This window comes from Triturus cristatus, chromosome 2_1 (genome assembly GCF_964204655.1).
Source record: "Triturus cristatus chromosome 2_1, aTriCri1.1, whole genome shotgun sequence".
Lineage (NCBI taxonomy): Eukaryota > Metazoa > Chordata > Amphibia > Caudata > Salamandridae > Triturus > Triturus cristatus.
Genome location: NC_140581.1, coordinates 721,214,468 through 721,234,152, shown reverse-complemented (window position 1 = coordinate 721,234,152; position 19,685 = coordinate 721,214,468). Strand labels below are relative to the sequence as shown.

The following is a 19,685-nucleotide window of genomic DNA, read 5'->3' as shown; positions in this document are numbered from 1 at the left end:
TATGCTAGAGAAAACGGAAACTGCTTCCTACGTACATATAAGTCTTTCACAAGCATGAAACGAACTGAACAACGACAAATGTCTTTAACTTCCTCTATCTGATCAAATTTTATTTTTAACCATTCAATTCCATCTTTTTTCTGATAATTAATAAAACCCACAACTCTTCCCATCGCTCCATTTACTAAGCCTTTTTCAACATCCAAATTTCTCCTTAAAAACACTCTACAGTTCATGCAAACATATAGATTTTTTTCTTATCCTGCTGTTTTGGAGATGTTCTTCTCTAGTGAGTCCAATTTATTTTTCAGTTTGCCTGTTACTGTGACAGTAATTCTTCCATCCTCAATTTTGTCCACTGCTTCCAATTTCATGATCTCTTCCTTTTCCAATTTCAAAAGCTCCTCATTGAATATTGAGCATTCACGTAGAGTTGGCATTAAGCAGATGACACTTTTGTTTTCTGCAATGTTCTTGTATATCTTCTCTGCAACTATTTCTTCCTTTGGAAATAAATTATGTAGCAGCCGAGTCTGTAATGCTTTTTTGCCAGCTTCTGTGAGTAGTCCAATCCTGATATCTTTCAGAATACTTCCATATTCTTCATCGTTTGCTTGCCTCATATTAGTTGTAAGTTCCTTGTACTCAAAGAAGGACCAAATATTTGTATTACCGATGCTTCCCAATGACTTCTTCGTGTCTTCATGTGTCACAGTATTAAACACTGGTTGTCCTTTAACCGGAGTAAGTTGCAAAAGATCCCCAAAAACGATGACGTGTTTTCCACCAAATAACACGTCATAGTCTGTCTTCAAAATTTGCTGCATTCTTAAATGCACAAAGGCAAGCATTAAGTTTGATACCATGCTCACCTCATCAATAATGAGAACTTGCATCTTCTTCAATACTCTTGAAACTTCCAAGCATGCTTCTCCAGTTAGCTTGTTGAATTGTATTTTGTTCTCATGCTCCACTGGTAACATTAGCAAACGATGTAAGGTGATTCCTTTTATGTTATATGCTGCTAACCCAGTTGGAGCAGTAACCACACAAGACAAAGTAGAATCTGTTTTTTGCTTTAGGTAGCTTCTGATGACTTTAATTAGGAAACTTTTTCCAGTGCCAGCTTGTCCGCTTACATACATCCTGATTGGATGAAATGATGTGCATGAGCACTCTTTTTTTTCATGTAGAAATCCGTGATCAATTTTGTTTTTGATCTCTTCATAAATTTGTTGCTGCTCTTGATTCAGTTGTCTTTCCAAATTTTCTAAGTCTATAAATGCTTCTTGAGCTTGATTCATAGCCGTTTCCACTTCATTCATGGCTATTGATGCTTCATTTTCAACGATTGGTTGTCCTAGGGGATCTTGACTGTATGTTCCTGAACTTTGGCTGTCCTGAGAACTGTCTCTAGCAATTTCTGCTGCAATTGTAGTTTCCTGTTCAATTTCTTCATTTAACATTTGCAGATAAGTTGAGAATGTACTGCATTGTATGCTGTCTTTGCAAGCATTAAAAGAATCTTCATAGCTCTGGAATTCTCCCAGTAGTTCATCCTCTGAACGCCATGGTTTAAACAACTGTAAAAGAGCCAAGTAGTAAAATTCTTTCTTGTCGGTAGTGTCGCAACTCAGCTTCCGGTGATTTATCAAACTTCCTTTGGTTTGCTTCACCAAACATCCTTCTTCACCAACGACTTTATATTTTCCATTATTGATGTCTTCTGCAGCTTTCCGTGAATAAATGTAGTTCTGCAGCACTTCATAGAGACACATGTTCTCCAGATGATGACTTCTCTTGGGATAATATGTGTCCAACATGTTTGTTTTCAATATATCTGTACTTTCAGGTTCGAACTGTGCCAAATATTCAATTTCTCCAACAGATTTCAGTACCCGATTTCTCATTGCTGCAAGGCCTAAACTTGCCCAAATTATTCTTCTTGACTTCGAGTAGAGACTTGCAGAAGATAATCTATCTGAACATTCGTAGGATCCAATTTCTCGATGCGATAACATCTTCAAACTGAAACTGTACAGCTTCTTACTGACAGTCTTCTCGTGAGAAATCTCTTCCCACATTTCCTTCAATTCTGTTTTTTCTGATTTCGTAATGTAAGACGTTACATATCGAGCAACAGCAATGGAATTGTCAGCAACATACTGTATATCCATGTTAGCGTTCCACATGGATAAAATGACTGGGTTGTAGTCATTTATATTTTTTGATTCTTCTTTTCTTTTAAGGTTGTAGGTATTCTTAGGTGATTTTCTTGTGATAGTATGTCTCACAGCTGACATAAAACTGTTGACTCTTCCATTTGTAAGAACAGGTCTAGGAAATCCAAATCGACATTTAGTGTAGTATTTTTCTTTGCTCTTGTATTTCCGTCGACAGTATTTTCCACACCGATGACTTTGGAAACGTAGAACTTGCTCCTTTAACTTGTACTCTTCTGTGCTTTTAGGTATAGCACATGTTGCATATTCTTCAATGTAAGATAACACTGCTTCATCAGTATCTGTTCCAAACTTTGGGGCATCCTTGATCCACAGCAGCATATGAATATGAGGAGCACCTCTTGCCTGGTACTCTTTTCTCCAAAAGAAATCCACTACTTCTCCAAGGGGTGGATTTTTTTTATTGCAGATGAAGGACATCATAGCCTCAAATCTATGATTGAAATATCTGCAAACATTAACCGGATCCAATGAGCACAGTTCTCCTGCTGTCTTGTATTCGATGTTTTCAATGTTTGAATTGGCCTCTCGTAGAAAATCCAGTAAATCATCCCAAGCGTACTCGGCGCAGCTTAGGGTAAGGAACCATGTTGGTGTTCCTAAATTGCGTAACATGCATTTTAGTTCACCATGGCGTCGGTACCAATATTCATTTGTCCCACGCTGACAAGCCATCAGATTGATCAGTTGTGTTTCCAAATGATCATCTCGGTGCTGCACTTTCTCCATAAAATCCTTAGCAGACACATTTTGTAAATGTACTCCACTTTTTAAAATGTGATTTACTGCATAAGACAGTGCAGACAAGTCGCTTTCAAATAAAAGATGGAACAAATAAGGGATACTTTGTCGAAATCTGGGATCTTCAGCATATAGTCTTGTAGTCCGATACTCAGAAGCTGGAATCTGTTCCGGACGTTCATCGTATCGTCCTCCTTTTCCTTTAGGAAACAGCTGGGGAAAACATCGAGCTTCCAAGCTCTCCTCCCATACACTCACGGGATTTCCTTTTGCTTTCTTCATCTGAAAGAGATCAATATTGTCTCCCATAACTTCTTTCGAATGGAGAGGATGTATGCTAAAATGTTCATAAATTTCTTCTTCCTTTGACTTGTCCACTTTTTCAATTTGTCCACTTGGTGTTTCTGTATCTCCTTGTAAATCTTCTTCTTCTTCTTCTTCTACTATATAAATTGATTCATACCATTTGTTATTTTTTTTCAAATACAAATTTGCTCTTTGTACTTTCCGCACATCTACCAGCTCCTGCCAAATCTTCTTATTCTTTGTAGGTACACCATTAACCAGAATAATTAATGGTTCAGTTTCCAAAGTATCCGCATCAATAGTTTCCATATTTTTTTTCAAATCCAAGGGCAAATACACCACTCTACCTTTTAAACCTCTCACTAAATCTGAAGGAGGTAATTTACCAGTTTTGGGCTCCATACGTACTATGGTCTGGAACGGATGAACACATTGAATGAGTATAGACTCATATGTATTTAATTCAGAAAGTTCAGCAGGAATAGCATCCAATTCTAAATTATTATGTACAGCTCTGGTCGGCATTCTATTTTCCTCTAACTTGTTGTAGCAGTATTTACAAATACGCTGATCTTCACCCAATTCAAAACAATTTTCAAGAAATATATATGTTGCAAAATCCATCCACTTATAATTATCTTCATTTTCACTCTTTCTGTAGAGATCAACATTCCTAGTTTGTTTTCTATAATGAGTTCTGCGGCAACAAATACAAGTAACATTTGGTCTTTCATTAGAGACTATTGCAAATTTTGTTATGTGATCATTAAATGTCTTACTTACACAAGGTTCTACATTCTCTTCCACTTCTGCCTCATTTACTGTGTCCTTCTCTGCACTGTTTTGTTCAGGACCAAAGTAACAAAACTGAATTTCATCAACAACCTTCTCTACATCTGATACCGTTCCTCGGAACAGAGCCCTATTCAATTCATTTAACTTTATTGCTGGACTTTTGGCAAAATACAACCGTCTCACAAACTTTCTCATTTCAGTATGATGAACAGCCAGCATCCTAAAATGATGGAAAACACTATTGCACACTTTTCTAGATAGACAAGCAAGAGAATGACCCTGCAAACCAGTATTCTCTCTCACTCTGCATGGATCCAGACTTTGAAGCACCTTAATCTTTTGTTTTACACTTTTTTTACTATATTCTCTTAGAAACTCTCGAAATCTGTCAATAGATTCCTGACGCACAGTGCAAATACTACTACAATTCCAAGTGTACACTGGGGCTTTAGGACGTCTCCCCATTGCCTCATCTGCCATCACTTGTACCTCATCTCTTGGAACCATTATCTCCTTCTCCATTATGCAACCATTTTTTACTTCGTATGAACGACCTCTGGTGTCAACTGCATGCAGCAAACTATTACTTTGAAAATAGCTCTCTTCATTAAAAAAAGGTTCACTACTTGAGCTATGCATCCACTTTCCTAAAAACACTTTACAAAAATTTGTTCTGTTCACTACTCTTTTGCTTTTGCTTTGTGATTTCAGTACATTAACCATTTTATCTAATGTACGCATCCTATTCAAAATTAATATGAATAGTTTCCTTTTTAATTCTAATGCCTTTGCTGCAATGGCTTCAATTTCTTTTTTTCTCTTATAATATTTAGCCTTTTGCTTATATTTCTTTATATCCTTTATCAAATTGGACATAACTCTTCTCTGAAACATTTTTCTACGTATCTCTTTAAATGCTGTTTTTCTGTTTATGTTAAACTTTTCAATTGCAGAAGGTATATTTGCATTAACTAAATCCTCAATTTTTTGCTGTTCTGTAGGTTTTGTTACATTTTTCCGAGAACAGACATTTTGTACATTTTTGTTTGTTTTCAATATTTTGTTTAGGAATTGTCTTTTTTGCTTACCAGAAGATTTTTTCTTTTTCCCAACATCAGCATCTTCTACTAACTTTGGTCCTCCAGTTGTCCTCAAATATAGTTTTTTTTTTAGCGTTTTTTGAACTCGAGATTTTGTAGGCATCTTAAATTTTGTTCACTGTTCTTCAGCAATACCTGCAAAAAAACTAAAAAAAAAATTCTTTATTGTATTTAAATATATTACTACATTTCTTTTCACAATAGTCACAAAACGAAATTTCTTTGCCAATTTGAATGCACACAAACTCCTCTTTTTTTTTGGGCAAGTGAAAATCTGTATAACAAACTGTCACATTATGAAACCAAGCTGTTTTTTTTTCAGACCACCACCGTGTGTATTCTCTGTGACTGCCTACACTCCAGCAGGGGCAACCAGCCTTAGTGATGCTGAATGTATTTGCATTACAGACTTAAACCTGAAAACCCCACTCGCTTCTAATTACTGTGCATGACTATACATGGCAAGCACATGGGTGTGTGCTAAACCTCTGCTTCTTCCCCCAAAAATTCGCTCCTCTTTTCCATCTACTGCAACTGTGAAATCACCAGAGCAAGACGCAATACATTTCTGCCTATAATTCTTCTATGCACACAGAGTCATGTTTTCACATTAGTGCCAAAACGAAATTTCTTTGCCAATTTGAAAGCACACTTACTGCTCTTTTTTTTTTCGGGCCAAGTGAAAATCTCTTTTTACACTTTGAAATCACTTTTACAGACTGACACATTCTGAAACCTTTTTTTTTAAATTTATTTAAATGCACATGTCCAAGCTGTTTTTTTTTCAGACCACCACCGTGTGTATTCTCTGTGACTGCCTACACTCCAGCAGGGGCAACCAGCCTTAGTGATGCTGAATGTATTTGCATTACAGACTTAAACCTGAAAACCCCACTCGCTTCTAATTACTGTGCATGACTATACATGGCAAGCACATGGGTGTGTGCTAAACCTCTGCTTCTTCCCCCAAAAATTCGCTCCTCTTTTCCATCTACTGCAACTGTGAAATCACCAGAGCAAGACGCAATACATTTCTGCCTATAATTCTTCTATGCACACAGAGTCATGTTTTCACATTAGTGCCAAAACGAAATTTCTTTGCCAATTTGAAAGCACACTTACTGCTCTTTTTTTTTCGGGGGCAAGTGTATATCTCTTTTTTCAATTTGAAATCACTTTTACAGACTGACACATTCTGAAACCTTTTTTTTTAAATTTATTTAAATGCACATGTCCAAGCAGTTTTTTTTTCAGACCACCACCGTGTGCATTCTCTGTGACTGCCTACACTCCAGCAGGGGCAACCAGCCTTAGTGATGCTGAATGTATTTGCATTACAGACTTAAACCTGAAAACCCCACTCGCTTCTAATTACTGTGCATGACTATACATGGCAAGCACATGGGTGTGTGCTAAACCTCTGCTTCTTCCCCCAAAAATTCGCTCCTCTTTTCCATCTACTGCAACTGTGAAATCACCAGAGCAAGACGCAATACATTTCTGCCTATAATTCTTCTATGCACACAGAGTCATGTTTTCACATTAGTGCCAAAACGAAATTTCTTTGCCAATTTGAAAGCACACTTACTGCTCTTTTTTTTTCGGGCCAAGTGAAAATCTCTTTTTACACTTTGAAATCACTTTTACAGACTGACACATTCTGAAACCTTTTTTTTTAAATTTATTTAAATGCACATGTCCAAGCTGTTTTTTTTTCAGACCACCACCGTGTGTATTCTCTGTGACTGCCTACACTCCAGCAGGGGCAACCAGCCTTAGTGATGCTGAATGTATTTGCATTACAGACTTAAACCTGAAAACCCCACTCGCTTCTAATTACTGTGCATGACTATACATGGCAAGCACATGGGTGTGTGCTAAACCTCTGCTTCTTCCCCCAAAAATTCGCTCCTCTTTTCCATCTACTGCAACTGTGAAATCACCAGAGCAAGACGCAATACATTTCTGCCTATAATTCTTCTATGCACACAGAGTCATGTTTTCACATTAGTGCCAAAACGAAATTTCTTTGCCAATTTGAAAGCACACTTACTGCTCTTTTTTTTTCGGGCCAAGTGAAAATCTCTTTTTACACTTTGAAATCACTTTTACAGACTGACACATTCTGAAACCTTTTTTTTAAATTTATTTAAATGCACATGTCCAAGCTGTTTTTTTTTCAGACCACCACCGTGTGTATTCTCTGTGACTGCCTACACTCCAGCAGGGGCAACCAGCCTTAGTGATGCTGAATGTATTTGCATTACAGACTTAAACCTGAAAACCCCACTCGCTTCTAATTACTGTGCATGACTATACATGGCAAGCACATGGGTGTGTGCTAAACCTCTGCTTCTTCCCCCAAAAATTCGCTCCTCTTTTCCATCTACTGCAACTGTGAAATCACCAGAGCAAGACGCAATACATTTCTGCCTATAATTCTTCTATGCACACACAGTCATGTTTTCACATTAGTGCCAAAACGAAATTTCTTTGCCAATTTGAAAGCACACTTACTGCTCTTTTTTTTTCGGGCCAAGTGAAAATCTCTTTTTACACTTTGAAATCACTTTTACAGACTGACACATTCTGAAACCTTTTTTTTTAAATTTATTTAAATGCACATGTCCAAGCTGTTTTTTTTTCAGACCACCACCGTGTGTATTCTCTGTGACTGCCTACACTCCAGCAGGGGCAACCAGCCTTAGTGATGCTGAATGTTTTTGCATTACAGACTTAAACCTGAAAACCCCACTCGCTTCTAATTACTGTGCATGACTATACATGGCAAGCACATGGGTGTGTGCTAAACCTCTGCTTCTTCCCCCAAAAATTCGCTCCTCTTTTCCATCTACTGCAACTGTGAAATCACCAGAGCAAGACGCAATACATTTCTGCCTATAATTCTTCTATGCACACAGAGTCATGTTTTCACATTAGTGCCAAAACGAAATTTCTTTGCCAATTTGAAAGCACACTTACTGCTCTTTTTTTTTCGGGGGCAAGTGTATATCTCTTTTTTCAATTTGAAATCACTTTTACAGACTGACACATTCTGAAACCTTTTTTTTTAAATTTATTTAAATGCACATGTCCAAGCAGTTTTTTTTTCAGACCACCACCGTGTGCATTCTCTGTGACTGCCTACACTCCAGCAGGGGCAACCAGCCTTAGTGATGCTGAATGTATTTGCATTACAGACTTAAACCTGAAAACCCCACTCGCTTCTAATTACTGTGCATGACTATACATGGCAAGCACATGGGTGTGTGCTAAACCTCTGCTTCTTCCCCCAAAAATTCGCTCCTCTTTTCCATCTACTGCAACTGTGAAATCACCAGAGCAAGACGCAATACATTTCTGCCTATAATTCTTCTATGCACACAGAGTCATGTTTTCACATTAGTGCCAAAACGAAATTTCTTTGCCAATTTGAAAGCACACTTACTGCTCTTTTTTTTTCGGGCCAAGTGAAAATCTCTTTTTACACTTTGAAATCACTTTTACAGACTGACACATTCTGAAACCTTTTTTTTAAATTTATTTAAATGCACATGTCCAAGCTGTTTTTTTTTCAGACCACCACCGTGTGTATTCTCTGTGACTGCCTACACTCCAGCAGGGGCAACCAGCCTTAGTGATGCTGAATGTATTTGCATTACAGACTTAAACCTGAAAACCCCACTCGCTTCTAATTACTGTGCATGACTATACATGGCAAGCACATGGGTGTGTGCTAAACCTCTGCTTCTTCCCCCAAAAATTCGCTCCTCTTTTCCATCTACTGCAACTGTGAAATCACCAGAGCAAGACGCAATACATTTCTGCCTATAATTCTTCTATGCACACAGAGTCATGTTTTCACATTAGTCCCAAAACGAAATTTCTTTGCCAATTTGAAAGCACACTTACTGCTCTTTTTTTTTCGGGGGCAAGTGAAAATCTCTTTTTACACTTTGAAATCACTTTTACAGACTGACACATTCTGAAACCTTTTTTTTAAATTTATTTAAATGCACATGTCCAAGCTGTTTTTTTTTCAGACCACCACCGTGTGTATTCTCTGTGACTGCCTACACTCCAGCAGGGGCAACCAGCCTTAGTGATGCTGAATGTATTTGCATTACAGACTTAAACCTGAAAACCCCACTCGCTTCTAATTACTGTGCATGACTATACATGGCAAGCACATGGGTGTGTGCTAAACCTCTGCTTCTTCCCCCAAAAATTCGCTCCTCTTTTCCATCTACTGCAACTGTGAAATCACCAGAGCAAGACGCAATACATTTCTGCCTATAATTCTTCTATGCACACAGAGTCATGTTTTCACATTAGTCCCAAAACGAAATTTCTTTGCCAATTTGAAAGCACACTTACTGCTCTTTTTTTTTCGGGGGCAAGTGAAAATCTCTTTTTACACTTTGAAATCACTTTTACAGACTGACACATTCTGAAACCTTTTTTTTAAATTTATTTAAATGCACATGTCCAAGCTGTTTTTTTTTCAGACCACCACCGTGTGTATTCTCTGTGACTGCCTACACTCCAGCAGGGGCAACCAGCCTTAGTGATGCTGAATGTATTTGCATTACAGACTTAAACCTGAAAACCCCACTCGCTTCTAATTACTGTGCATGACTATACATGGCAAGCACATGGGTGTGTGCTAAACCTCTGCTTCTTCCCCCAAATATTCGCTCCTCTTTTCCATCTACTGCAACTGTGAAATCACCAGAGCAAGACGCAATACATTTCTGCCTATAATTCTTCTATGCACACAGAGTCATGTTTTCACATTAGTGCCAAAACGAAATTTCTTTGCCAATTTGAAAGCACACTTACTGCTCTTTTTTTTTCGGGCCAAGTGAAAATCTCTTTTACAGACTGACACATTATGAATCCACCATGTGTAACTACAACAAAAACAATTCCCATTTCTATTATTCATTTCTTAAGTTACCACATACATCCCCTCTCAAACTGTAAACTCACCTTTAAAATTAGTTAGTTGTGAAAGAAATGTGTCACTCAAACAGCAGATTATCAGAGCCAGGATCTCTGTTCTGTACACCTCTCTCCTCTCAGCAGAACCAGATAATGGCAAACTTTCCCTCTATTTTTCCACACATATACATGTAAGTTTCAAATCTCAGTGCTTCCCCCTTTTTTTCAAATGTAATGACACATTTCTATTGGTTGAAAACCAACCCTTTTCCAAAAGTACCCTGCCCCCAACTTGACTTCTGCCTAGTACCCTTCCCCCAACTTGACTTCTGCCTGCTACCATAGCAACAGCTCATGGAACACTGCTGTGTGCAGTTAGGTCAGAAGTTCGACACACAATGTTTCAATTCCACAGAGCAAGAGTGCTTGACTTTTCAAACCTAACTGCAAATCCATAGTACTGTTCTTTGGTTACACATTTTTTTGTACCAATACAAAACATGCTTCTATTAATTTTCACATACAGCCTAGTTTTTTTTCTAGAATGGTATGAAACAGCCAATCAGTTCTTTTTGTTTTGTAAAAAATATGTATGCCTCCATTTCCAAACTGTCTTTCTTTTCATATTGCCATTCTACTGAAAGACACCTCCTGAGTGCATCCAGTTCTCCTTTGAAGATGTTCACAGTGTGGATTGTAGGGCACAGCTATGTCTTCTGGAGTGAAAAGTTTGCAGAGAAAACAGATATGGTGAGAGACCTTGCTTTGCCAAATGTAGACATTAAATGGATTGGTCAGAGAGGGTTAAAGTGGCACCAATTGATGCCATTGGTGAAATCCTTCATGCAAATCCAACACCCTGACCTCATAATAGTGCACTGTGGTGGCAATGACCTAGGCACTTTGACTGGGGTAGGTCTGGAAATGCTTATGAAGGACACCTTTGCACAACTGTTTTCACTTTTCCCTAAAACTGCCTTTGTGTTTTCCAACATATGCCAAAGGCAAAAATGGAACTGGTCCAATCATTTCTGTCCACAGATTGACAAAGCAAGAAAGCACGTCAACAAATCTGTTTCTGCTTTCCTCCGTGACTATGGTATGGGTGCCATTTACCACAACAACTTGCGTTACGACATGCAAGACATTTATAGAGGAGATGGTGTGCACTTCAATGATGAAGGGAACAGAGTCTTCCTCTTGAACCTTAGACTCTGCATCGGTACTTACTTGTAGGTACCACTAAAAAAATGACTCCATAAACACAACAGCTCTTTTTAGAGCTCCCTAATTTCTAAACTCTTAAATCTGATTTTCATTTATTTATTTTTATTTTTTTTACCGTACGCTTACCGTGAGCTTACCGTACGCGTACCCCGTGATTTTTTTTAAAATCAATAAATGTTTTCTTTGTACTTTTCTGTCCTTCTTTGACCCCCTTACAATTGTTAGGGGGTCTGTAACTCTCCTCATTGCCCCCTTTCCTTGTTTTCACTCTTTTTTTTCAGAGTGAAATACACAAAATGGCGGCCGCCGCTTCCTGGTTTCGGCCGATTCGAATGTTTACTAAGATCTAAGAGCCAATCAGAATCGCGCTCGCGCACGCCACCGTACGCTTACCGTAAGCGTACGGTAAGCGTACCGTAAGCTGGCTCAGATATATATATTGATTTAAAGGCTATTTTCTCAAAATCAACTGAACTGATTTACACCAAACCTACAAAAGGCACTTCCTTGACCTACGGACTACCTCTCTGCCAAATTTCTAGTAATTCTGTTCAGCCGTTCGGGCTGTAGCTCGTTCTAAAGGTCCTATGGAAAAATGCATGGGAAAAACGCGTTTTGGGACCCCCCTTTTATCTCAGCCCCCGCTTGACGAATCCCCCCGAGACTTTCAGGGTAGGAGCGGAGCGTAGCGCCCCACCTATTTTGAGAAATTCGCGAGGATTCGTCGACCGGCGCCAAAGTTATTCAAAATAGAATGTTGAGGTTTTCCTATGGAAACGTGGTCCTAACTATAACTACCTACTGGCGACCGCCAGTAGGTAATATATATATATATACACACACACACATATATATATACACACACAGACATATATATATATATTACCTACTGGCGGTCGCCAGTAGGTAGTTATAGTTAGGACCTATTATCCATAGGAAATCCGCAACATTCTATTTGGAATAACTTTGGCGCCGGTTGACGAATCTTCACGAAATTCTCAAAACTGGTGGTGCGCTCTGGTCTGCTCCTATCCTGAAAGTCTCGTGGTGATTCGTCAAGCGGGGGCCGAGAAAAAAGGGGGTCCCAAAACAAGTTTTCCCCATGCAAATTTCCATAGGAACCGTTAATCGCAGCTGCAGCCCAAACCGCTGAATGGAATTACACAAAATTTGGCAAAGAGGTAGCCCTTGGTTCACACTCATGCCTTTTGTTTAAATGGTGTAAATCCATTCAGTAGTTGCTGAGAAAATAAAAAGTAAAACCATAGATATATCTGGGCGGAGCCTAACCACACATTTCATCGTGAGTTCTGATTGGCTGTCAGCACTTCATCCAAGAAGTGTTGGCAGCCATCTTGGGACCAATATACTTGATAGCACCTCATTAAAAAGCATTGCTGTTAATAGAAGGTTTTAAGACTTTAGTTACATTATAAATCATTTGTTGATGGTACCATACTCCTTTTAGGAACTGTGATGTGTTCTAAGGTGATTTTACCATGTGAAAAAGCCTTCTGCTGGGATATCATGAATCATGTTTGAGAGAAAACTATTTTCTCATGCTTTTCCCACAGAGGTTTGGAAGGTGATCTATGAGCTAAACTGAGAGCATATTTCCTGTAAATTCACGTTATCTTTCTCAGTCTGTGAGAATGAAATCTGACATTCTCAGAAAAACATGTTCATCCAACAAGAGATTGTCAGTTGATTCCTTTGTGTTGTACTGCAGCTTCCCAGAGTGTTCTAAAGAACAACTAGAGTGCTAACAGTACTACTTATGACAAACGTATGGCACACCTCAAGCCATCTTGATTGGAATAAAGTGGTAACTCTTAAAACATTTAATTTCAAAAGGAACACAATGAGGGGGTTCATTTTGCCAGAGAAAGTATGATTAGTGCTGCAGCAAGAAAAATTAGGGCACATTTTGAGTGACTTCACAAATCCTCTTCTATTTCATTAAAAAATTCTGACATGCAAACTGAAACATGCACTTTCAATACCAGCAGCAGACTTCCCTGGTGAGCAGTAGCTTTACTACAGTGATCTAATGAGCAACAAGAGTGCTAACATTCTGAATTTATGGCGAATGTGTGACACATCTGAATGCCTTCTTGATGGAATCAAAGTAAAAAACTGAAAGTATTTCCTACTCAGGAGACTGTAGTAAATGAGGAAAATAGGAAACTTCATAAGAAATAAGTCTCCCAACATGGCCACCAGAGACAAAAGAGCCCAAATGTAGCACAAATATCACCCAGATGTAGCCCAAGTATAGCTCAATGACAGAATGTCCCAGAGTGTTCTAAAGAACAACTAGAGTGCCAACAGTCTTACTTATGACAAAAGTATGGCACAGCTGAAGCCATCTTGATTGGAATAAAGTGGTAACACTTAAAACATTTAATATGCAAAGGAACAAAATGAGGGGGTTCATTTTGCCATAGAAATTATGATTAGTGCTGCAGAAAGAAAAATTAGGGCACATTTTGACTTCTCAAATCCTCTTCTATTTCATTAAAACATTATGACATGCAGACTGAAACATGTACTTTGAATACCAGCAGCAGACTTCCCTGGTGAGCAGTAGCTTTACTACAGTGATCTAATGAGCAACTAGAGTGCTAACATTCAGAATTTATAGCAAATGTGTGACACATCTGAATGCCTTCTTGATGGAACCAAAGTAAACAAGCATTGAAAATGCAATAGGTCTCACCCTCGTTTCAGTTAAAGCAATTCTGTTTGTAATTAGGTGGCTTTTTAGCTTTGCTTTTATAAGTGTTTTTCAAACGTTCATGTACATAACATGCATATGTATGCATATATGTATAAGTATATGTATGCATGCATTTATATTTGTATTTATATAGATATGCAGATTATATATATGTTTATATATGTATGTTTATATATATATATTCACTGAAAAAACCATAGGTTTCAGGGGCGTTATAGTTAGCTGGACATTTCCTTCGTACAAAACCCTAGAAATTCCCCTGCTACAGTTAGTTCAGCTAACTATAACTCGCGCCCCCGCAATGCACTGCTGATGACATCACATATTACATCACTCATGACATGGTCAGTGACATCACTGATGGCATCACTGATGACATCTCAAATGACATCACTCATGACATCACTCATGACGTCATCCATGTGATAAATTAGTGCATCTTCTCACACCCTAATATAACCTTTGATACACCGACTCAAAATTTCAGACGGCCAATTTGACAACCATAGATACTCCAATACCAATAACTACTCACCCACTCATTGACTTTTAGGTCTACATACATGTCCACTCACTCACCTCTACAGTCACTCATACTTACAGTCACTCTGTGCATTTATACACCTATATAGATACTCACACACCGCCAATCATCCATTGAGGTACTGACACATCTAGTCAGTCATGCAAATAATTAATCACGGTCCAATTTACTCACCTATACAGTTAAACACACTCAAGTTCACTTACTCATAAAAATACTAACAAATTCTGTGTCTTCCTGCAGAAAAAACAAACAGCACATGACACAGATATCCTTGCACTATGGCGTATACAGCCACTCTCAAAATCTCACACACTCAGATATAGATAGTTATATACTCTTACACACATATACACTGCGTTTCACATATGTAGTTACTGACACATGTACAACTGAGATATACATTTAATCACTAACACACCCATACATACACTCACCCAACCATACAGTCCATCACAGATGCACTCTTAAAACCATGCACCCAGTGAATCACCCACTCACACATCTAGTCACAGAGTCACACACACCCTACCCACACAAACACTCAGGCACCCATACAGATACTCAGACAACTAATCAATAACCCATATAGACACTCATATAGCTATTTACAAAACCATGCAGCCACTTATACACCAACACACAGACACATACAGACATTCACACAGTTTAGTCACTAGTCTGCAGTAAGATACATTTAATGACTCACTTATAGAGTCAGTTACACACCTAGAACATCATCCATTCACACACTTGTACACCCACTTATTCTTCAACAGGCCTTTCCTATATATATTAAACATAATACAACTGTTCAGAAACACATACTCAATGGATGATGTCATCAGTGATGTCATCAGTGATGTCATTTGAGATGTCATCAGTGTTGTTATCAGTGATGTCACTGACCATGTCATGAGTGATGTAATATGTGACATCATCAGCAGTGCATTGCGGGGGCGCGAGTTATAGTTAGCTGAACTAACTATAACAGGGGAATTTCTAGGGTTTTGTACGAGGGAAATGTCCAGCTAACTATAACGCCCCTGAAACCTATGTTTTTTTCAGTGAATTTCTAAGGTTTTTTAAATGCCAATTCCTAACTATAACGCCCCTGAAACTTTTGTTTTTTTCAGTGAATTTCAAAGTATTTTTAAATGCCAATTCCTAACTATAACGTGCATGAAACCTATGTTTTTTTCAGTGAATTTCAAAGGTTTTTAAAATGCTAATTCCTATCTATAACTTATCTCTGAAGATATCATGAAAACCATTCTTTTTTAAAAGTAGGGTGCACATTAGTTTTGTGGACAAGCATCTTTGTGATTGGTTAAGAAAAAGCCGTTTCAACGTGGAGTATATGTCATAGGATAAAATTTGCTCAGCTCAACCACACCTGCTACTTGCATTTGGAAGGCACTGTTCGAACTTAAAACAATCGTCAACTTTTAACCTGCACGTGTCGTTAAATGTTCAAGAAAATGTTACAAAATTATATCATAAAGTTTTAAAAAATTGATGAACTTTTAACCTGCACGTATTGTAGAATGTTCTAGAAAGTGTGTTGATAGAATACGTTGCACTTCTGACTTCTATGTGTTGTTGAATATTTTAAAAAATGGTTCATATGGAAAATTAAAAAGAAACCAATAGAGAAGTTTTGAAACCTAAAAGAATCAAGGAACTATTCTAATTCATTTGTATTTATGTGTGCAGCAACAAAATTATAGACACAACAGCACTAGGAAGAGGAAGAAGCAGGGAGTGGGGGGAGGGGGGGAGATGGGCAGAATGGCACACATGCACAATTAAGTACAACACACATATAGACTAACAATGGCCAAAATGAAACACACCAACAAGGAGCACAAGTCACACAACCTGCCAACATCACACCACTGAACGAGTATAGAAGTGAAAACCACGCGGCATTCATACAGGATGTGTACAAAGTCCAGTCATTGGTGTTGTGGGATGTCTGCGACAGTGCTCATCATGGAGGAGATGCCCAGCATGTGGCACATGGTCGAGTTCACTGTGTGCTATGTTGCCAAACGGCTGCTCCTCCCTCCCACGAGCCCCCAAACTTTTGTACGGTGAGCTGTTGTATCTCGTGCACTCATACGGCACGCCATTGTAATGCCTATTTGCGCATGTCCTGCTACATTCCAACTACAACATCACAGTGCCGTTTGGAGGTGGTGCATGCCACTTTACAACATAGACTGCTGCGGCTCTTGTAACAGGCCACACCAGAACACAGAGACACACTTACCGCACTTCCTGTACACAGACATGTCTGAGACACCCCGTTCCCCTTGCCAGATAGGCACACCCCTGCACTGACCTGTGAACAACAGACCAGCACACACCAGTTGTGCATGCAGGAGGATGCATACGTAGCTACACATCCAGGCTCACTGCCAACACTGAGGTGACAGCACACTGTGATGTTGCAGGGCTCGTGCCTATCATGCTATGACAATGACCACAGGGACACACTTACTAAGATGTGGGTTTGGGGGCATTGGCGGTCCTGGAGTTGTTGAGATGAGTCTTCTGGCCCTCATTGGTATCCCTGTATCATGCTGATTGACTCTATGGCACCTGTGGGTGTTCTGGTGTGGCTCTTGGCTGTGTTCCCTTTCATGGTGCAGGTAGTTGTCCTGCTTAACACCAGCAGAAAGCAGGTGTAAAATCCCTGGTGCTAACTTGTCTTATCGCCGGAATTTGTTTCGCATTGCAATTGGTGTGAAAGTTGTGATGTGATTTTTTTCGTGTGCACAACAATATACGAACTGAGCAGTGTATCTCGTCAAGATCCAGAAACTGACGCACTATTCCCAATCAATATAAATACAATGAGATTTCTTAATAGATTTTGTGTGTACACTGTAAGTGCAGCCAATACCTCAGTGCAATACAATACAGGATTTTAGTATTTAGAATAAATCGCAAAGGTGCACCTCGTGTCTTTTTGCACGGGAACGGCTACTCTCCATTTCATTATCAGCACTTTAACGGAAGTAAAGTTGAGATAAATCTAACACACTATTCAGAAGTTGGTGCAAACTGCAGATATCACCAGTATTCCAGCAATAAGTGCCCCAAAATTTAACACCATGGTGGACTCCATCAAATAACAGTAATAAGAACAAGAAAGAGTCACACAGCAGTTAAGAGAACAACCAAAAACGTTAATAATTTTTTGTGCAAACTTTATTTTTTATAATAATAAATATATAAACAAAAAACTATTTTCAAACTTTATTTTTTTATTAACATATATATGAACAATAAACTAATAAACAAAATGTAACAACAATAACAAAAAACAACAAGGCGGAACACTACTGTGGGGACAATGGATGTCGACGACAGACCTGGAAAATAAGAAAGATTGTTAAAAAAAAACAACATGGTATTCTCAACAAAATACCACAAGAAACAAATCACAGATATATAAAATGCATACAGCTAACAAAATGTTATAAGTTTAACTTACAAAAACTGTAAATGTTGCCGCTTTAAAATATTTACCGAATCTGAAGAAAATGTTTTGCAGAAGCACCACACCAACAATGTTTTTCTTCAGTGGTGAGGAAATGTTTTACTTCTTCCAAGGAGCAAACAAAGACCAAGGCCACCTTCTTCACTCGCAAGATTTGCCAAAGAGTTCTGTTACGAGGGGATCCTAACAAAAAATACTCGTGCGGCACAGCAAGTATGATGAAACACCTAAGGACCCTTCATCCAAACAATCTTGCACGAGAAGATGGCAAACAGATGAGAAACACTCCTGTTCTGTATCTGTAAAAAAGAATCACAAATAAATGTATATTAATAACTTTCAAATGTATACTATTCCATTACTGTACAAACACATTTTATACAAAAACTGACTAAGAAACTATAGCCCTGAACCACAAGTCTGACGATCGTTAAAACACTACATGCATAGTGCATACTACTTTGAAGCAGTTCATGCCCTAAAGCCTACCTCACTAAAAGACTACATGCTAACTGACTAAATGATTACGGTAATCTAAGGAGACACACTGGGTGAGTGACAGGGTGTTTGCTAGAAGAGTATGAATACTATCTAGGGAATTGAAGGTGTGAAACACAACTGTGTAGGTGATTAGAGGACTACATCCATACTGCATAGGCATTTAAAGCAGTCCATGTGCTAAGGCCTGGCTCACTGCATGACTACTTGGGTACTGACTGAATGATTAGAGTACAGCAAGGAGAGTGCCTAGGTGAATTTATAAGTGCTAGGCTTTTTGCACAGGGAATGGATTAGTACTTGGTACCGAATGGGTCACTAGAGGAGTGCAAAGGCAGTGTCAAGTGCTGGATTGTATGGATACTGACTAGGACATTGAAAGTGTGAAAGACAAGTGTCTAGGTGGTTAGAAAACTGCATGCATAGTGCATAGGGGTTTGAAGCAGTCCATGTGCTAAGGCCTGGCTCAGTGTATGAATACTTAGGCACTGACTGAATGATTAGAGTACTGCAAAGATAGCATCTCAGTGAATTTATAAGTGTTTGGGTTTTAGCACAGTGAATGGATTAGTACATGGTGCTGAATAGGTCACTAGAGGACTGCAAAGGGAGTGACAGGGTATTTCCTGGAAGTGTATGGATACTGATTAGGGAATTGAATGTGAGAAAGACAATTGTGTAGGTGGTTAGAGGACTGCATGCATAGTGGATAAGGGTTTGAAGCAGTCCATATACTAAGGCCTGGGTCACTGGATGATTACTTGGGTACTGACTGAATGATTAGAGTACTGCAAGGAGAGTGCCTGGGTGAATTTATTAGGGTTTGGCGCTGTGAATGGATTAGTGCATGATGCTGAATGGGTCACTAGAGGAGTGCAACGGCAGTGACAGGGTGTTTGCTGGAAGTGAACGGATACTGACTGGGGAATTGAAGGTGTTAAAGACAAGTGTGTAGGTGGTTAGAGGACTGCATGCATAGTGGATATGGGTTTGACATAGTCCATGTCCTAAGACCTGGTTCAGTGCATGAATACTT

The 19,685-nt window shown here is 38.8% G+C and overlaps 1 protein-coding gene across 1 annotated transcript in view; it reads right to left on the bottom strand.

Annotated features, from left to right (window-relative positions):
• The window catches only part of LOC146865799 (uncharacterized), a 39,787-nt gene extending 29,500 nt beyond the window's left edge, over positions 1 to 10,287 (bottom strand). Inside the window, exons 1-2 of the mRNA XM_085640195.1 lie at positions 10,178 to 10,287; positions 1,677 to 5,331 (exon numbers count right to left, since the gene is read on the bottom strand). Of these exons, the coding sequence (XP_085496321.1) occupies positions 1,677 to 5,288 (3,612 nt within the window). The 5' untranslated portion in view covers positions 5,289 to 5,331; positions 10,178 to 10,287. The remainder of the gene's footprint in view (positions 1 to 1,676; positions 5,332 to 10,177) is intronic.
• Positions 10,288 to 19,685: the final 9,398 nt, after the last annotated feature.